Here is an 18,508-nt window from a genome sequence, read left to right as displayed (position 1 = left end):
GCCACAATTAGTCAGCAATCGGCGGCGCGGAAAGCGGGTTCGCGTCTTGACTTCACGCTCTCGACAAACGGACGGCGCCGCGTCCCCCCTCGTTATCGTTGTCTTTGAACTCAAAACGCTACTGTCGCTTATCTCTCTGCAAGCACTTTTGACACCATGGGACGTCTAGCCGAGATGCAGCGCAAGCTGCTTGAAGTGCGTACTCTTGCTAACCAGACGTACCCTTACTGACATGCATACCGTAGCAAATGATGGGCCCTGAGGCCATGGGCACCGCGAACGCGAATCTCACCTGGAAGGACGAGAAAGTCTGCCGCAACTTCCTTTGTGGGACCTGCCCTCACACCTTGTTCACGAACACAGTGCGTTTTGACTTTCCTATTCTCCCCTCCGTCTCCCACGCAGAACGCCACACTCCCACCCGACATGCGCAAGCGCTGCGGTCCCCTTCCCCCCTCTTCATACCATGAGCTAGAACTTGTCACACTATCGTATCATGCACAGTCTAACAACGACCATAACAGAAAATGGACCTTGGCGCATGCCCCAAGTCCCACACCGAGCGCCTCAAGACCGAGTTCCTCGAGGCCCGGAACAAGGACCCCTCCGACCCGATATTCCAGCGCTTCCAAATGGAGTACGAGTCTAACATCTTTGCGTTCGTGGACGAGTGTGATCGTCGTATTCGGGCGGCCCATCGCCGCCTGGAGAAGACGCCCGAGGAGAATGCAAAGACTACCAATTTGGTACGTGGGGACTATCCTATACGCGCAGCCGCTTCTACCGCAGTACGCTATACTTGAGAGCGCGCTACTGTGCCTGCCTGCCGACCGAAGCTGGCTTCCCTCTCACGCCGCTTACTGACGTCTGCCCTTAGATGCGCGAGATTGCCGAAATCGAGCTTGCCATCCAGGGTGGCACAGAAAAGATCGAGTCGCTTGGAGAGCAGGGCAAGGTCGACGAGTCGATGCAGGAGATGGCAGCCGTTGAGGCTTTGAAGAACGAGAAGTCGGAGAAGGAGGTGCGTTCACAAAGGCCACCTCGGATGTATGCGACCCTGACACTGCTCCCAGCGCGAATTGCAGCAGCTGACGGACACGTCTGGCGCCTCAGGCCACCAGAAGCTCCGTGTGTGTGACGTGTGCGGCGCGTACCTTTCCGTGCTCGACTCCGATCGTCGCCTGGCAGACCATTTCGGCGGCAAGGCGCGTCTTGCTTCGAACCTCCTAGGTGACCGCTGACCTCTGATGTTCTTCCCAGATGCACTTGGGTTATCACGAGCTTCGCAAGATGCTGCAAACGTTCAAGGAGGAACGCGAGAAGCGCAAGGTGAGCGCACCGCCAGCAGCAACGCCCGGGGGCGGGCCTCCGCGAGGAGGCGACCGGGACTACCGCCGGGACGAGTATCGTGACCGGGATCGCGGCTACGACCGTCATTCATCTCGGTATGACAGGTAAGACGGAGGACCCTATTCAGTATGCATAATTACTGACCAGCCTACTACAGTGATAGGCGACGCGATCGCGAGCGGTCCAGGAGTCCGCGGAGGCGGTACTAAGATATGCAGCAGCAGGCAGCTGTACATATGGTTTCTCTGTGCCTTGTAGCTATAATATTCGGTGAGCCGCACCGCCCTGCTTCACCGCGAGCCCCTTTCATGATTACTCAATGTCGCGGGCAGTCGTAGTGTATAATGTTCAATCGTCCCGCGTCAGCAGACGGAGGCTGGGCAGGGTTTACCTGAACCTAAGCGTAAGGAGTGATAGGGTTCCGAGCGAAGGTGCTCCGCCGTGCTCTAAAAGGACTTGTAGGCCGGCGACTGGGCGGAGGACCGTCCTAATCGGGGATGATGGTCGGTGGGAAGCATCGATCGGACCGGTTACGGTGGAGGCCGCCTGCGGGCTTCATGTGTGCTGCGCTTCACGCGCGTGGCCGAGACGGAGGAGATGCGCTGGGTTTGAATCGCGTTGGGAGTGAGGCGGTAACGTTGCGTTCTGCGTTTGAATGAAAATGGAAGGCGAGATGGCTTTGTACGGTAGAGCGCGCGGGCGTTGTGTTGTATCTTAGCGAAATGAGTGCATAGCTCTGGTGTTCTCTCTTTCCGCGAAGGACCGCGGTGGACGACAATGGGCTGGTTGAGTGGCCGCGGGCGGGGGAACGGGCGCAAAAGCGATATTTGCATTACCATAAGCGGGGTGTGACCGGTGTGACATCGGGCGTGGGATAGATGTTGCAAGCTTGGATTTGTACTTTTCCAGTGCTCGAAGCTCCGCTGGACAGAACAAAGCCGGAACAGCAATTGCCCTCGTCCTCATCGCGCACGACGACGACGACGACGGACGCCGCGCCGTCCTTACGCCCCTTTCCAGCTTCTGAGCCTTGATCGCGCGCTCTCGTTTCAGTCCCGCTTCCTTCCTTTGCGCTTACCCATCGCTACTTAAGAGAGACCCGCGGGACGACCTTTGCACTCCATCCGGACGCTTTCTCTCGCCCAGTAGCTGTCGTTTAGCCCACGGTACGCCGCGCGCAGCCCTCCCCAGCCTCGACTGATCCCGTATCTGCGCGCAGACTTGTGCTCGATTGCAGAACGTCACCGGCCGGCGTAACTCAGACATTCGCTCCGACATCGCGACAGCGCGCCTGTCTGCTGTGGCTTTACACAACTGGCATCCTACCGCGCAGCGAAGCGACACCGCGCTCGCCTGGTTTACTGTGCAATGTCAGCGTATCCTCCGGACTCCAAGAGTTCCGTGGTCGACGATCCCCTCTCCTTCCAGCACAACCAGCTCACTCACGACTTCTCTCTTGACTTCATGAACACCCACGCGTCTGCACCTCCCGCCATGCAGGCCGTATCCGCACCCACCACCCTTAACCCCTTCGACATGACATCTCAGTATCCGGCAAATCCGGAGACCGCCCCATCATCGTTGCCCGGTAGCCACGGCCATACTCCCCCCTCATTTTCTCCCCCGATGGATGGGACTTCCAGCAACGCGGCGATGATGGCAGGTTTCAGCAACGGAGCTTTCGGCATGCAGAGCGCATTCGATCCGGTGCTGAACGCCATGAACGGCGGTCCCGGTTCTACGCATTCGTCCCCTCCAGTATCAGCACCACCGATGGGTGCGTCAGACGGACTCGGCGCCCAGATGGCCTACGGCACTCCGAACACGACCTCTCTCGGCATGGAGCCTCCCCTCACCCATGCAGACCCCCTCCCCCTTCAGTCCACGCCCACCATTCCTGCCCATCCGAATTTTATGGGCGTGCCGCACACGCCCGAAACGTTGCACTCCGCGTTCCCTCCCGACTCCGCGAGCGTCATGTCCATCAAGAGGGAAGAGGCCGCATCTGCGCATCTCGCGGCTGCGATGGCCAGCATGGCGCCCGTCTCACAGCTTGAGAGCGTCAGAAGTAGTCCTCAGAACAGCGACACATCCTCTGGCGCGACTGATCGGGCGGCGGTCCTTTCTGGCTTGAGCACGTAAGTTCCCACGATGCTGCGCGGCTTCGTATCTTACTGACTTCATTTCTTAGCCTCATCGATCAGGCCGCCTCTGCGAGGGACGCTGTTGCGCGCTGTGACCATGTGGACGACGAGGTCAAGACGCGGGTGGATGTCCTGGCTAACCTCGTCTCGCGAGTGCAGGAATCGATGACGGGTCTTTCTCTTCGGGACTCCCCTCCCGCACAACATATAGGCCCGGAGAGTAGCCCTCCGCTGATGCAGGGCAATGGGATGTCATTAGCGCAGGCTGACATGGCTAGCGCCATGCACCAAGCAGTCAACGGCGTCGCCGGCTCGCGGAAACGCCCAGCGCTGTCGAACTTGGAGGAGGAGCCTCATCTGAAGCAGCTCAAGCATGAGCAGCCCGATGACGTACCGATGTCGTTCGTGTCCTCCCAGTCGCTCGACAAATCCTCCATATTCCCCAATCCCATCCCCGTTCAGCAGCCTCTTCCTGTACAGACGAACAGCCTGCCGCTACACTCGCCTCCAGTGTCCTCCTCGTCGGGCGGTTCGTACTTCGAACCCCAGTACGCGTCTCACCCTTCGAGTACTGGTGTGCCGGATATACCTACCCTTCCTCCACCCCCGCACACGCAACTCATGCCCTACCACGACCCATCCTTCAACAACAAAATGCCTGCTTTCAATCGCACGACGTCTGACCTCTCACATACGATGACGACTCGGCATCAGCATTCCTTGTCTGCAGGTTCTCGGTCAACCCTACCTGGTTTGTCCCTTTCAGGGCCACCGACACTCTCGATGGAATCGGCTCATATGCAACATCTAGGGCACTACCCGCCTGCTATGGCTATGGCAGACCACCCGCCGCTACCGCAACAGCCGTTGATGACCCGCATGCACCGTTCCGGCTCCCTTGGCAGCGCTTACCCTCCATCTAGCTATGGTGGCAACTTCGACTTCCGGCCGCACGACAACGTGATGTCGACGCTGCACTCATCAGCGATGGTGAAGCCGCCGCCGCTCATCCCCGAGCAGCACGCCGCGTTCATGTCAGCGCAGACGACCATGTCGCACTGGGTAGACACGCGTGGGCAGCCGAACTTTGGCGGTGTGACATTGCCTGGCGGGACGGTGGATGAGGAGGATGAGGACGACGATGATGGGGAGGACAATGAGCGCCCTAGGACGTCTGCTTCCACGGTACGTAGATCTTTGAATGGGGGATCGACCATCATTGATGGGATTGTTCTTTCCTATACTAGACGGCCCTCGACGGCGCGTATCTCTCTGCCTCTGGGTCTGATGTTCCGCAAGAGTATCGGGCGGACGTCGATCGCATCTTCTTTGAGTTCTTGAACAAGATCTGCTCCAACTGTGCGTTGTTGCCACGCGTGCATATACATAGACTGATCGTGTATTATAGTGCAAGCCACGGATGCAAAGGGGGAGTCCATTCACCAGACTTTGATGGCGAAGAAGATGGCGCGGTTAGACGAGTCCCCTGACTTCCGTCCATTCAAGTTCCGCATACAAGCCTTCACGAATGCCTTTTTGGAGGAGGTAAGCACCGTTTACCGTGACATCTGCATGTTGGAGCTCATGCGGTTCTAGCTTGCGCGGCAAGGGTTCCCCGAGGAGAAGATTCCCATGAAGAAGGTTCGTATGCATGCTTTCGCACCCTGTACCGTGCTCATTGCCCGCGCCAGGTCCGGAACTACCTCTGGCGGCAGCAGTACATCCTCCGCTTTAACGAGGACGGTAAGAAGGCGAAGTCCAAGGGCAACCACATCTGGAACGTCGAGGCGAAGAAGTCGGGCGATGGCAAGTGGGAGTTCCGGCCGTTCCACCGCAAGATTGCAGGTTCGCCACCAGGTGTCGCCTACATCGGGCTGCATTGGGAGTGGACGCCACGGATATGGGACCCGCAGGCATCCTGGCAGAATATCCCTGTCCACTATAGCTCGCCATCCCTACCCTCCTGGCTATCATGGAAAAATGACATTCTGTCCGGGACCCCGCCACAGGGCGCAGAGAGCTGTGATATCACGACGTATGCAAAGGTCAATATCTTTCCTACCTCCCGAAGTACTCGCCTAATCGAACCCATCAGTTTGTGCTCGATGGACAAGAGGGTATTCTTTCCCATACCTTCCACCTCAACATCGCGCCGGCCGTGCCGACTGTGTCCCCTGCATTCACTTCGCCGGCGCGCCCTGTTGCCGAGTTCTCACGCCGCACACAAAGCGACAGCATACTGCCCACCTCACAGAGGTACGCGAGCTGTGTCACAGAGCTCCACCTCCTCTGATCGCTCGGTCACAGGGTTTCTCTGCCCTTCTCGGTCGCTGCGGTAGACGAGCTGTCCGTAGTCAAGCAGGTACTCGTCGAGGCGACGAAGAGCGTTGCGGAGAAGAAGGAGGCCTTGCAGGCAGTGACCTCCGTCATGCACCTCTCGCCGTCCGACCCCAAGCAGAGCGAGATCAACTCGTTGTCGGACCAGAAGCGCGTGCTCGAGGCGCTCACGAACATGACGGACCGTCAGCTGTGCGGTGAAGGCAGCGACCTCGCCGCGAAGGCGAAGGACCTCGTCGTGCAGGGTGCGCACGTCGTGCTGGTCGAGGAGAGCATGGCCACCGGGTTGTCGCCGCCTCCGGACACGCCTGTCGTGCACAGCGTGACCGTCGCGAAGATGGCCAACGTGACGGAGGGCGCCATCGCTGAGTCAGTCAACCGCGGCGTGGGCACCAGCACTTCCCTCATGGATATCGTGCGGCAGGCCATCGGTTTTGCACGCATGCTAGGAGGCCGCGCGGGCCGTCAAATCATGCCAGGTGCATATCGTTTTATCCCTTCTCTCTCCGGCCAAGGTATCCCAGCACCGAACTGACTCTTGCCATGACCTAGAACGATGACTAGACTGTGCCGGACTGGATCCGCTGCTGCTATGCTCCCATTAACTCTATCTACGGGGTGCGGTGTGTACTTCTTGCTTTCTCTGGGTTTATGTTGCTACCACGGGACTTTGGCGACCTTACATATATGCAATGTACAGTGCCATCCACTTAAATAGACTGCCGTCGCGCTGCTGTGTGCTACTTCGCTGTTGTTCTAGTACTTCGAGCAGTTGTATGTGTAGTGTGGCATCACAGGAGGGCGCCGTCGCAGGTCTCGCAGACCTCGGCTTCACGCGCATTGAAAAACGTACAGTGTGGACAGGACTTCATATCTGGTGGTGGGGTAGGAAGTTCGGATGAGGGTAGCACAGCTGCACCTAGTAAAGTCCCTCCAAAGCCCCGCTCCTCTGAGCGTTGGCGCTTCGCGGCATGTTCACCATCCTCCGTATCCGAGAACGAATCCTTCTCCTGCTCCTCTCGCAAGTCGATCGTATCGTTGGCAAAGATGCCCAGCGACTCCATCGTTGCCTTGTTGTCATCGAGTTCCTTGCCCTGATAGAAGAGTCGCTGGCAAATTGTGGGTATAGACAATTCCGATTGGATCTGTATCTGGTTAGATGATTTCTGCATTCGTGCTAAAATTTCGCAGACCATGATCTTGAGCCCCATGATGGATGTCTGCTTGGTGACTGACATCTTTCGCCGCTCGCCCTGTTCCTTCACGGAGCGCAGGCGCTTCGACTGGCGAGAGCCGTACGTCTTCTTTGTCGTTGTCGGCTTCGCCTTGTCCGGGCCGCCAACCCGGATAGTGATATCCGTCGACTCCCAATCGGATTTCCTGGGTGCGTATTGAGCTCAAATTCTCGTACCAATCTGCGGAAGATTACCTTCTTTGCCGACAGTCCACACAAACTGGGATATCGTGCCGATATCTCTTCTCCTTCGCCTCTTTCTCCAGAGCTATCAGAGGTCCGCAGGGATATCTATGATCGATGGTGAGCAAGCCGTATCCATTAAGTTCGATGTAAGCACATACAATGTCTGCAGCACCTCCCAATCGCTCCGCTTGATCACCGCTAACTTCGAGTCCATGTCGGCGGGGACGTTCGGATCGAATGCGAGCTGATCGTGTTCGCAAAAGAACGACGAGTTGTCGATACCCGGTGGTCGAGGGTATTCCGTTGGGCGGCCGAGCCACATTTTCCAAGCGCGGACGAACTGGGAGGGCACAATTGCGAGCGGCGTATCTTCCAGCAAAGCGGTATCTCCATTCAAGGCATGGTCGAGCATGTGCTTGAGTCGAGCCTTGTCTCGCACCGTCAGTCGGCGATGATATGCCGGCGTGAAGGATATGCATACCTTTTCATCTTCTGCCTTCTTCCGCGCCTCCAATCGGCCTTCCTTCGATGAATGTATGGCAACGGCGCAGATCGCGCAGGGCTCTTCCGACGCTGGGAGAAGCTGCAGCCCAGGAAACAAGGCTTGGAGTAAATTGCCTGCCTAAGGCTTGTCAGCGTCTGCGTAAGACGAACAAGAATAAACATACCTCCAGCGATATTCGCCTACGATTGGCGATATTGTTAATCAATCGACCGTGCTCGCAAAGAACATGATCTTTGAACTCGTCCGAGTCAGGCGCCGGGTCGCCAGTGTCTGGTCGGTGCATCTTCGGCTTTGTTAATCGCCAGTCTGCGGTGTATTCGTCAGCCTCCATGATGCTGTACAGATAATGATGAGGGCGCACCCTTCACCCAAGGCTTCGATATCCAGTAGCCCGGTTGGCCTTCCGGTACCTCAGCGATATCATCGAATTGACTGACAAGGCGTGGATGCTCCACCTGATATAGGCGATCTGGTCTATCAGGTCAGTCCGCATTCTTCGGCCATAATCACCGATTTCCACACCTTTGAAGATCACCTCAACGCACTGCCGACATACATCCTGCGGAGTCAAGAGCGGCACGAAGACGCATCTCGTCTGCGCAGCGATCTTGTCATAGGCGTCTTTCCGTATACGCTTCATCGACGTCGAGTTCGATGGATGCAGCTCGCCATGCTCACAAAGGAGGTCGTCCGCGATGGATATGTGGATTATTTCGTTGGGATCTCCGTCGTCGGACGGCTCATCCACGGCCTTCTGCTTGCCCTTGTCCAATGGTTTCGACTCGGCCTCGCCATTGACTGACGGTTTGGCGTCTACGTCCATCGCATCCGAACTGGTTGCGCCGTCGTCCTCAATACCGGTGTTGCCATTCGTGCCGACTTTCGTGCCATTCGCGTCGGCGTTCGTGTCGCTCGTGCTGACCACCCCGCCGTTCGCCTTGGCGGGTGTACCCTTCGTCTCGCCATCCATTCCATTGACTTTCCCGCTCACTGAGTCTGCTCTTTGCGCCGCACGATTCTCCTCTTTCATCGCCTTCACAATTGGCTTCAGCCTCCGGACCTCGGCCGTCGCGCTATACGTCGACAACCACTCGGAAAGCGCGGCTGAGCTGACCACAACGGATGGCTGCAAGGATTCCCGTAAGTATCACGAAGAGATGTTCGACCCGAAGATATAGTATGTCGATAACAAGAAGAGACCACACACCTCATCTTGCCTGCTCACACTCCAACTCTGATAGATGTCCATCACCTTGCGCCGCAGCTCACGAAAGGCCGACTTAACTTCGGACTCTCTGAGGGTGACACGTCAGTGGAGTTCATAAGCGCAGAGTGCGATATAACGAGCAAAAAAATGAGCAGTGTGTCAGCAGGACCTTCGAAGACCGCGGGCGACGCAGATAGACGGACAGATATAGCATGGATGGATAGAGGAAACAGGAAGAAGAGATATGACCAGAATAACATGAATGAGCGATTGAGCAGTCAGACTCACTTCGCCAGATACCTCTCGCACTCCTCGCTGTGCTTCGCATTCAGGGCAGCCACAGCTTCCATGGCGCGTGCCGGCGGGGTGAGGGCGGTGGAAGATGCGGTATCAGCCGCGCTGCCGTTCATAGACAGGCCGTCGCCGTTCGTTGGCGCTCTGTTGCCGTTCGCAATGGTCGGCTTCGGACCGACCGCGACAGACGCACTCGCACTGGTCGCCGCGTCCCCCGCTGCAAAGCCCACCGTACCGTTCACCTGAGCGCCATTAGCGGCACCGGCCGTCTGCCCGTTCATAGCCGCCGTGGATCCATTCGCTCGAGTCACAGTGGTGCCACCATTCGCCTGAGGCACCACAGCGCCTCCACTCGCCTGAAGAATTGCCGGCGTCTCCCGACGGGCGTATATGAGCATGTACGCGTCCTTCGAGGTGATGTCTGTGCTCTTCAGCTGGGCCTTCGCAGCGGCAGTCGCGCTGAGCTGAGCCTTCGAAGTGGCGGTAGGGCTGAGCAGGTCAGCTTCGTCCTCGCTATCCTCGACGCGTCGCCGTTTGCGCACGTTTGGGCGCTTCTTGGGTCTTGTGAGGGGAAGATGTTAGTACGGTCGAGGAAGACATCATCACGTTCTTTGTGCTGAAGTGCGACGGATGGAAGGCGAGGAATAAGGGTAAGGAATGAAATCAATATAGGGAGAGGGCTTGATATAGCAGAAAAGCGAATATCAACGCACTTCTCATCCTCCCCCTCCACATCGACGACGATAGGCTTGCTGTTCTTCTCCTGCAAGGTCGTGATCTTCGTCACGATCTCGTCGTTGAATTGGAACCAGCAAGCGCGTCTGGGATCTCATCAGCATCAATCCATTCACGTAAGTACGGGCCAACATACTCCGTATCGTACACCTGCGCCTCGTAGTGCCCATGGTACGCGCTCGAGCCCTTGTGCAGCAGCACGCCGCGGAGGTCGTAGATGTGCGATTCTTTGCCAGTTGCAGTCGGCGACTCTTTGTTGGCAGCGGCCGGCGCCTTGCTGCCGCTAGCATCGCCCCCACCCTCCACAAACCTTCCCATATCCAAAACCGTCGGGAACACGATCGCGCTCTTCGACTTCTTCCGCTCGTACGTCTTCAGATCGTACACGAAGCGCATGAGCGAGAAGTGCAGTACCGGGGGCAACTTGCGCAGCTTGGTGTACCGGGTGGCGTCGCGGAGGGCGTTGCAGGCGGAGCAGGCATATCTGGGTGGGGTGTTAGGATAAGGGGAGGGGGTGGGGGGTGGGGACAGAGGCAAGGGCAAGGCGGCTCACTTATTATCTCCCGTCAACTTCTCGGGTTGAAGGGAAGAAGCGACACAGTCCTCCAGGCGACTGTTGTTCTGGGGAATCGGTCAGATTGTGGCATCTACTTCAACTTATATTTTGGCTCATACCCCGAAGTTGACCTCAATCTCCAAGAAGGTCGACTCGCGCTCGGACTGCGTCTTGCATGTGTCGCAGCGCGTGCCGTAGAGTTGAACACCTTCGAACTGGGTAAAAGATGCGTTAGAACGCATGCACGGGGTTTGTGGCGTGAAATGTGGAAAGATAAATCGCTCACCTGATCCGCAACAAGCGACCGCACAGACGGAATACTCTGCTTATTGAACTCGCTTGCGAGGTGCGTCATGAAGAGCTTGGAGAACCTGGAAGGGCGCGTTAGCCGCGCGAGTACAAGAATGGTGACAAACTGATAATGGCTTGAATCGACACTCACTCTTGCGCATCCTGCTGCTCTGACGTGCGCAGCTGCAAGCTCTCTACAAGCTTGTTGGGATTGAACACGCTCTGTGTGCTCTCCTGGAGCGCAGTGAAGGTAACTTGGAGGTGGAAGAGGGGAGATTGCTGTCAAAGGTGGCGTTGCGTCAACAATAAGATGCCCCCGTGCATATGTGGCATACCTTGAACTTGTCCTCGGACTCGTTTCCGCAGGGTTGGCAATTGTATACACCGCGTCGGAAGGCAAGGTCACGGAACCAGACCTGCGCAAGATGAGTATTTGGGTGGTGGCAATAGGAGCGAGCAGCGCACCTGCAAGGAAGCATTGGCGTAGCATGTGGCGCCAAGGTTCTGTACGCAAGTCAACTATGAGTCGTGTGCACATAGGGGGTCGCGTACGTAGAGTCCAACAGGAAGGTCAGGATCTCTGGCATCGTCAAGCGGACTGTCTCCTAGCTTGACCCTCTTCCTAAACGCCTCCCAAGCGTCATCTACACATGCGTCAGCATGATACTGAGATCCCAGCCACATAGATCGCGCACCTTCATCCTCCCACTGGTCCTGTCCCAAGTAGTTCAAGCAATTCGGATTGCATTTGTTGCAGAGCTTCTTCGAGCAGTCTGGCTGGGCCTCCTCCGTGTCCGAGATGACGATCACCTCGTCCGCCCCGCCGGCGGGCGATGAGTCGCGCTTCTCCCTCGTCTTCCGCTCCTTCGCCCTCCTCTGCCTTTCCTTCTGCATCTGCCTGTACTCAGGCGCATACTTGTTTGCGCACAGAGGTTGATTGAAGCCACACGCCGCGAGCCTATGCTCATCAGTGATATGCGTCGCATCGAGGACGTCGGTGCCGACCCAGCCCCAGGGCGAGGACGCGTTGCCGAGGAGCTTGGCGCGCTTGAGGACCTGACCGGGCGCGAGACCCTTCTGCTCGTCGCGGCGCTTGCGTTTGGGCGCCATGGTCGATGGCGGTAAGAGGGGCGTGGGGAACGTGGGCGGCGGTGACAATGGATCGAAGACGCGAACGTGACCGCCGCGAAGTCGGAGATCGGCCCGCGCGCATCACCTTGTCATGGACGCGCTGTTCGTCAGACTCAAGGGCGCCCTCGGCAGGGGGGACAGCGCGACGAAGAGCAGGGCGCAGCGCAGGAGCAGAATAAAGTCGCTCGCGTACACGAAGAGTCGAGCCGTGGCGTGCGTTATCCCCAATCTCGTGAACGTCGCTGAACGCCACGCAGTGTACTCCTCTTCATCGTCGGCTATGCGTGGATGCTACTATTGCCGTCGACATATGTGGGAGGCAGAGGGACCTACATCGATGAGAATGCGCTGCAGCCGGGGCAGGTGCGTGGCGCGCGAAACGCGTGAATATAACCTAACGTATCGGCAGGTGAACACTCAATGGAATTGGGGAGACGTTCACGCCGCCGACAACTACCTCGAGCAATTGGAGGAGCTCAGGGATCAGAACGCTACCTCCGAAAGGTGAGCATACACGCTCGTCACTTACGTCTAGTGCTGAATGCTTGCAGTCGCGCCCAATACTTCATCGAAGAGTTCACCAAGCTCGGTCTCGATGCATCTTCGCAGCGGTATACGTTCGAAACCACAAACGGGGTCAGTAGTCATACCCCACGGCTCACCCCTAGCATTCACATCTCACTCTTTCCAGACCAGCTCAGGCGAGAATGCCTACGCAGTCATGTACTCGCCTCGCCAAGCCGGCGCCGAAGCCATGGTCGTCAGCGCCTCCTGGATCAGCCTCATCGATGAGGGAAGTCAGACCATCAACATTCGAGGTGTCTCTACTGTCCTCGCTCTCGCGAGGTTTATGAAAAGTACGCGGCACTTCCACCTTCATCGAGGGCATGTTTAGCTGACCGACCTTGCCAGACTACTCCCTCTGGGCGAAGGACATCATCTTCAACATCAGTGATGACCACCTCGATGGCATGCAGGCGTTCTTAAGCTCCTACTATGGCGTCCCACAGTCGAGTAAGCATCTTCTACTCTGACCACCGGATCACTACTCACGTATATGCCACAGACCTCGTCGCCGAACCCCTCGAGCTCTCCTCCGGCGTAATCTGGACCGCCCTCAACGTCGACTACCCTGGGCACTCTTTCTCGCACCTCGGTCTTTACTTCGGTGCGTGTCCCCACCCCCCTACTCGCCTGCGTGCCCAACGAACTCTGACACGTCCTCGCAGAGGGCCTCAACGGCCGCCTCCCCAACCAAGACCTCCTCAACTCCATCTTCCGCATCGCGCGCAACACCGTCGGCGTCCCCGTCATCCTCTACGACTACAAGGACACCTTCCGCTTCGAGCAGTGGACAATCGGGTCAGAGAACTCATTGTTCGGTAAATGGGAGATGAAGAACTGGGTACCGAAAAGTATCAGATTGAACCCCGCGGCGCGCGCGTATGCGACGAAGGCAAGGCATATATTGCGGCACTTTGGGTATCAGGCGAGGGGGAGGGCAAGTGGGGTGCATGGGCTGTTGCATCAGTGAGTGTTGCTACTATGTTCTTGGGTGTCGCGTCTAGAGATCGCGTGTATACCAACCTTATCTTCAGATACCGCATCGACGCCGTCACCCTCTTTGCCGTACCTTCCATGGGCCCGCACGGATTCCACGCCATCGGCCGGTAAGTTCACTTCTTTGACATTCTCCCTGTATCCGATCTGACTACCAAAACGCAACCTAGCATCCTCGAATCCACCCTCCGCACCTGCAACAACCTCCTCGAGCGCCTGCACGCCTCGTTCTTCTTCTTCCTCCTCGTCGCGCCCGATAGGTTCCTCCAGATTGGGAATTACCTGCCGAGTGCGGTGCTCGTTGCGGTGGGGCTGATGTTCTGGGGATTGAGGGGGTGGGTGGATGCGGGGTGGGTGGGGGAGGTCGCGGAGCAAGGGTTGAGGGAGGAGAAGGAGGGATCGAAGGAGGTGAAGGATGGATTGAAGGAGGAGAAGGAGGAAATGAAGGATGTGCAGGAGAGAAAAGCAGCGCAGACACAAGTCGCGGATAAGCCTACTGTCAACTGGACCAGACGACCGCGCCCGGTCTTGCCCGCACTAGCGCTCATGGGCGTCACACATGCCTTGGGCGGTGTGGTATTCTACATTGTCACCCGGCGATGGTTCGTTGCCAACATCGAGTCACTTGTGAGTGCTTCTATTTCTTTCAATACACATACCTGAGTCCTCTGACACTCATGCCCTCCAGACTACCCGCTTCATCCTCATCGCCCTCGTCGCCTCCGTACCTCTCGCCCTCTCCCAACTGGGTGTCCTCCGCGGCAACCTCCCGCTCGTCCTCAAATCTCTCAACCTCTGCTTCGCCTCGACCGTCATCTCCGTCACTGCCGTGCTCAACTTCTCTCTCGCGGCCCTGTTCGCGATTGTGTTGGGCGTACCGCTGATCATCGTACCGGCGAAGAACTCGCCCGACTTGAAGGACCCCAGTCCATCAATATCGAGTGCCGCAACCTCAACAACAGCGCGAGCAGCATCTCTGAGATACATTACATCCCTCGCATACACTCTGCTTGCCACCGGCTGGCTCTTCCTTCCACAAGAGGTCGTGCGCGCGGTCCGGGATTGGGAGGTGTATTCGGTGTGGTTCGCCCCGGTGGTGTGCGTAGTGTACCTTCCGCTCATGATGCAGGCGGCGCTGGCGTGTCTGTAATGATGGAATGCATGTGAGAATGTGCGGAACTCTCTGACAGCCTCATAAGTGCGCCTCGCAGCGACATCGCCGTAATTCGAAGATAAATGGCCCCTAATCGGGAACAATGGCACGAGTTCGGGATCTTCCGACGGGATCAGATCCATCTCTGAAACGGCCGGTGGTCACCCGGGTCGGACCGCCGCCTTTGTTCCCAGTTTGCTCTTGTCCGCCATGATTTCAACGTGCTCTATTGTGATTCATGATCGCCTGATATCTCTTTCAGCTGCTTACTTCTTCCCCTCATTTCGCTGCGCGGATTGAAGCTATTGAATATGTCTTTCCCCTACGACGGCTCCTATTTTACCTTCCGCCTAGACCCTGTGGCATCCCTGCAGGACATCGAGGACGAAGAAGTCGTCGAGTTTGCTCGTACAATATCGCCCAAGGTCTATGTGGGCTGCACTCTTGAAGTAGGCGCCTGCACGCTCCCGTGCTTCAGTAGACTGATAAACCATTAGAGCGTAGGCGCCCCTCAACTCCCGCCGGTGTACGGAACGGCATACATGGCTGTCGTTCAACAAGGTCTCCCACCTGACAAGCCGGAGGAGTTTTTCGAGTCTCGGATGTGTGTTCCTATCCGACCCAACACAGAACACCCAGAGGGCCGCCGATCTGCTCATTGCTGCCACCCGCTGCCGTGGGCTGGATGTTATCACACCGCGCTGCATCATATGCGCGTGCGGATCAGGACTGAGGACCGTCCCATTGACCCTCCTCATTCTCTGGGCCCCGGCGAATGCGTGGCAGTCAGCGCTATGCTCGAAGAAGACGCGCAGCGACGACAGTGCCTACGCGAATGTGCAGCAAAGGGAGTTACGCCGCTGCCTGCTGCTCTTGGCGAGATGGCTCTCTGCGCTATTGAAGTTGCCGACGAAGAACTTTCAGACGTCCCTTACTGGCAGATCCGGGCTGCCGAGAAAGCTCAGAACCTAGGAGGCCCTCCTGATGAGGACTACGACAGGGAGCGTGACATGGCCTTCGGGGACGCTTTGAGCAGTCACTCCGACGGCGCCTGTGGTCCCTCAGGTACCGACGAAGGGTCTGGCTTACATTCGATGCATTCCCAGAACCCGGGTCAGGACGATGCTTCGGCGGTACACACGATCCCAGCCGTCGACAATATTGCGGATATCGAGCGCGACATTCTCGCTATCATCAACTTCAAATCGGACCTGCGTGATGTGTCGCCGGTCATCGTACCTCTCTCGTACGACCTCAGCACCTTGGATGCGCCCCCTTCACCATCTGGATTTATGGAGGAGCTGGAGGCTATCAATAGGTATGTGTGGTGGCCGGCGCAAAAGAGGAAGCAAGCTGATGAACCATTAGGATACGATCAGCATATGAAGAGCGCGTCCGTCGCCGGAAGGACGAGGTGCGACGTTGCGACGACGAATACATAGCCAGTATTGAAGCGCGCCGAGCCGCCACGAGCACCGCTAAGTCTCGGGATTCGTCTACATCACCAAGGCGTATCCCGCTCGCGGAGAGCATGCTCAAGTGGCCAATCTCGGCGGTCTTCTTGCGACTCACCGATAGGCTGAAAGCTCGCTTAGGTGCGTTAGAGGTGTCCTTGGCTTCCTCATCTTCGTTGCTGCTGACTGACGTGAACGTCAGTGTCTCTGCGCCAGAGATCCTCATCCTCGGCGAGCAAGCCATCGTCAAAAGCGAAAACGAGGAGGTTGAGTGTGCAGCTGCTCTCGTCTGCTCGGAAGTCCTATGAGCCGTAAAAAACCGGCTGAGCTGTCGGTCTAACGCTATCGCCCGTGTACCATATGTGCCAAATCAGTAATAGCTCACTGCTGTCGACGTCACGACGTCCGTGCGCCATGCCTTCCAGTCGAGTCAGAAAGCGAGACGCAACCGCGAAACTCGACCAGCTTGCCGATGCTTCAAAGGAGCGCGCGGTGAATGAAGATGAAGACCAGATGGAGATCCTCCATTCAGCGGTTGGGCCAAGGCACGCGCGCGGAGGGAGGCTGCCGGACGAATCGATGCGCTCAGGACATGATTATTAATGCACTAAGATAATATACGCGATACTGTGCCGCGGTCGTTTGCTTGGACCATACTAGCGACTGCAGGTTGAACCTAAGTTACAGAGAGTGATACTCGAGATGTGTGCAAGACCCGCCTGCGTCTCCCGCTCACGCGAGAACGAAGACCTGATCGTGATGAGACTGCCCGCAATCTCATCCAGTTGAGCCCCGGCCAGCGACGAATCATATGGCGACCTCGCGAAGGACAGAAAACCTTGTAGGTGAAGCAATGGATGCTTGTGAGCAATTCGTCAATGGCTATTATAGCGTCAGCACGATAAAAGGCGCGTGGACGAACGAGAAGACTTACTGAAGGTCGGAATGGACGTGCTAATAATGAACGCAGAGACGGCGTCTTTGAGTTCCGCCTTGCTGCCTTCGGCGCCTGAGGGGAATCGGATTTGGTCGGGGGCTGGCGCGACCGATATGAGTCGGGACTGGACAGTTCACTGCGCCAGGACTTAGAGTCCGATGGCCTTTCGCCGCGCGAGGCGATGGTCTCCGTTACTGAGGATGCAGTGTCCGATTCCGAGATACCGCTGAGCGTAGACGAGGCGATCGAGGGTCGCCTTGCCGCCGACGAGACGCTGTGAGTCGAGCGAGTGCGCGACTTTGTGCCGCTGACCTGAATGGATGTGAGTTCTTGGCTAAACGAGACTATGCGGCCACGGCTGACTCACCGGCTTTGGTCTATCGTCGAGCGCATGACGAAGTTCGGCTCGGTACTTCCTATCGTTGCACCGCTGCTTCAGGTCTCGCAACGCGTCGTTGGAGTGGGTGCGTAGTTCGAACAAGTTCTCTGCGTTCATGCGATACCCCTCTCCCTGAGTAGTATCGCCTGAGTATGATGAGTCGCCACCGGCCGTCCGCCGTATCCACCAGCGCCCGCAGACAGCATTTATGTCGATATCTTGTATGAGAGGTATGATGTACTGGGTGAACTGCTTCTCCTGTGTCCACTCCGGAGAGCTATGAAAATGCGCGGTGTTGCTCTCCTCCAGAAGGTCGCTGTTGAAGGGAGACGTGCGCGAGAAGAGGACGGCAACGTACTCTCGAAGGTATGGGTTGAGCTTGTCTATGGTGGCACCTTCGAAAGTACCCATGAGGAAGACTTGAGCAACGCCAGGAGTCACTGCAGTAACGATACAAGGCCTGGTTCTGCTGCCACAGGTGCTGGAGTCTCGAGACGCCGTCGGGATGGAGCGCCGATGGGTCGAGGATAGCGCGAGCGACTGCGAGATATGGGTCGACGTGCGTGTCTGGGAGTATCCATCGAGGAAAGTGTAGAAGGCAGCCAAGAGGGGTGTTTGCGTGGTACGAATGTCCCCCACGGTCACGTATCGGCCGGTCCTCCCGCGATGATCATCGTGCGTAGCAAGAATACAGTCAGGCGTGCATGACGGTTTGTCAGAGTGTGTCCCTAGGTTTGAAGGAAGATGAATGGGGGCGTTATGAGACATTGTCGGTGATGCCTTGGGAAAGGGACGCGGTACGAGGGAGATGGCATGATACAGGGCCCAGCCTGGTATTTAACCACCGCTTGGTAGGTCCATATCAAGGATGAAACCATTGCACGTCGTCTGAGAGACCACCGGGTCCATGCGCAATAACAAGGGCGGAGTGGTTCGTGCATGATGGTGGGGAAGGACGCCGAACTTGAATAAAGGTGTTGCCTTATCCGGTCCCGGAGCCGATGCCGGGCTCCGGGTGGCGATGCATGCCTTTGTTCCTTGTCTGGCGCGAATGC

General features: G+C 57.3%; 7 protein-coding genes across 7 annotated transcripts; 5 read left to right on the top strand and 2 right to left on the bottom strand.

Moving 5' to 3' along the window:
• The first annotated feature begins 45 nt into the window (after positions 1-45).
• SCHCODRAFT_02607535 (putative U1 snRNP protein) lies at positions 46-1,721 on the top strand. The gene is made up of 8 exons (XM_003034925.2): positions 46-195; positions 246-362; positions 525-746; positions 878-1,021; positions 1,074-1,205; positions 1,261-1,454; positions 1,508-1,620; positions 1,683-1,721. The coding sequence occupies exons 1-7, from the start codon at positions 157-159 to the stop codon at positions 1,557-1,559; spliced, it is 900 nt and encodes a 299-aa protein (XP_003034971.2). The 5' UTR covers positions 46-156; the 3' UTR covers positions 1,560-1,620; positions 1,683-1,721.
• SCHCODRAFT_02033244 (uncharacterized protein) lies at positions 1,214-2,021 on the top strand. Its single transcript, XM_050341572.1, has 3 exons — positions 1,214-1,454; positions 1,508-1,620; positions 1,683-2,021. The coding sequence occupies exons 2-3, from the start codon at positions 1,563-1,565 to the stop codon at positions 1,976-1,978; spliced, it is 354 nt and encodes a 117-aa protein (XP_050203028.1). The 5' UTR covers positions 1,214-1,454; positions 1,508-1,562; the 3' UTR covers positions 1,979-2,021.
• A 586-nt stretch (positions 2,022-2,607) lies between these two features.
• On the top strand, positions 2,608-6,494 carry SCHCODRAFT_01267391 (uncharacterized protein). Its single transcript, XM_050341349.1, has 8 exons — positions 2,608-3,488; positions 3,542-4,679; positions 4,742-4,853; positions 4,903-5,039; positions 5,091-5,135; positions 5,186-5,539; positions 5,590-5,750; positions 5,802-6,494. Exons 1-8 carry the CDS (start codon positions 2,719-2,721, stop codon positions 6,364-6,366), a joined length of 3,282 nt encoding a protein of 1,093 aa, XP_050203027.1. The 5' UTR covers positions 2,608-2,718; the 3' UTR covers positions 6,367-6,494.
• SCHCODRAFT_02607525 (uncharacterized protein) lies at positions 6,402-11,971 on the bottom strand. Its single transcript, XM_003035743.3, has 20 exons — positions 11,535-11,971; positions 11,392-11,483; positions 11,305-11,343; positions 11,175-11,255; positions 10,991-11,118; positions 10,835-10,919; positions 10,668-10,763; positions 10,546-10,613; positions 10,129-10,476; positions 9,971-10,078; positions 9,252-9,818; positions 8,964-9,051; positions 8,279-8,882; positions 8,118-8,225; positions 7,920-8,062; positions 7,733-7,873; positions 7,410-7,678; positions 7,261-7,356; positions 7,025-7,211; positions 6,402-6,976 (listed from the first exon to the last, which is right to left on the bottom strand). The coding sequence occupies exons 1-20, from the start codon at positions 11,947-11,949 to the stop codon at positions 6,623-6,625; spliced, it is 4,017 nt and encodes a 1,338-aa protein (XP_003035789.1). The 5' UTR covers positions 11,950-11,971; the 3' UTR covers positions 6,402-6,622.
• Positions 11,972-12,063: 92 nt separating this feature from the next.
• SCHCODRAFT_01186839 (Gaa1-like protein) lies at positions 12,064-14,707 on the top strand. The gene is made up of 11 exons (XM_050341194.1): positions 12,064-12,183; positions 12,228-12,333; positions 12,380-12,474; positions 12,522-12,606; positions 12,662-12,827; positions 12,883-12,984; positions 13,037-13,138; positions 13,200-13,500; positions 13,569-13,640; positions 13,701-14,157; positions 14,219-14,707. Exons 2-11 carry the CDS (start codon positions 12,259-12,261, stop codon positions 14,678-14,680), a joined length of 1,917 nt encoding a protein of 638 aa, XP_050203026.1. The 5' UTR covers positions 12,064-12,183; positions 12,228-12,258; the 3' UTR covers positions 14,681-14,707.
• A 176-nt stretch (positions 14,708-14,883) lies between these two features.
• On the top strand, positions 14,884-16,611 carry SCHCODRAFT_02033108 (uncharacterized protein). The gene is made up of 4 exons (XM_050341571.1): positions 14,884-15,132; positions 15,181-16,001; positions 16,052-16,289; positions 16,340-16,611. Exons 1-4 carry the CDS (start codon positions 14,995-14,997, stop codon positions 16,406-16,408), a joined length of 1,266 nt encoding a protein of 421 aa, XP_050203025.1. The 5' UTR covers positions 14,884-14,994; the 3' UTR covers positions 16,409-16,611.
• A 105-nt stretch (positions 16,612-16,716) lies between these two features.
• On the bottom strand, positions 16,717-18,402 carry SCHCODRAFT_02562683 (uncharacterized protein). The gene is made up of 3 exons (XM_050343771.1): positions 17,442-18,402; positions 17,072-17,386; positions 16,717-17,019 (listed from the first exon to the last, which is right to left on the bottom strand). Exons 1-3 carry the CDS (start codon positions 18,219-18,221, stop codon positions 16,945-16,947), a joined length of 1,170 nt encoding a protein of 389 aa, XP_050203024.1. The 5' UTR covers positions 18,222-18,402; the 3' UTR covers positions 16,717-16,944.
• Positions 18,403-18,508: the final 106 nt, after the last annotated feature.

Source organism: Schizophyllum commune (genome assembly GCF_000143185.2).
Source record: "Schizophyllum commune H4-8 unplaced genomic scaffold SCHCOscaffold_1, whole genome shotgun sequence".
NCBI classification, from domain to species: Eukaryota; Fungi; Basidiomycota; class Agaricomycetes; order Agaricales; family Schizophyllaceae; genus Schizophyllum; species Schizophyllum commune.
This window is presented reverse-complemented; position numbering and strand designations above follow the sequence as displayed.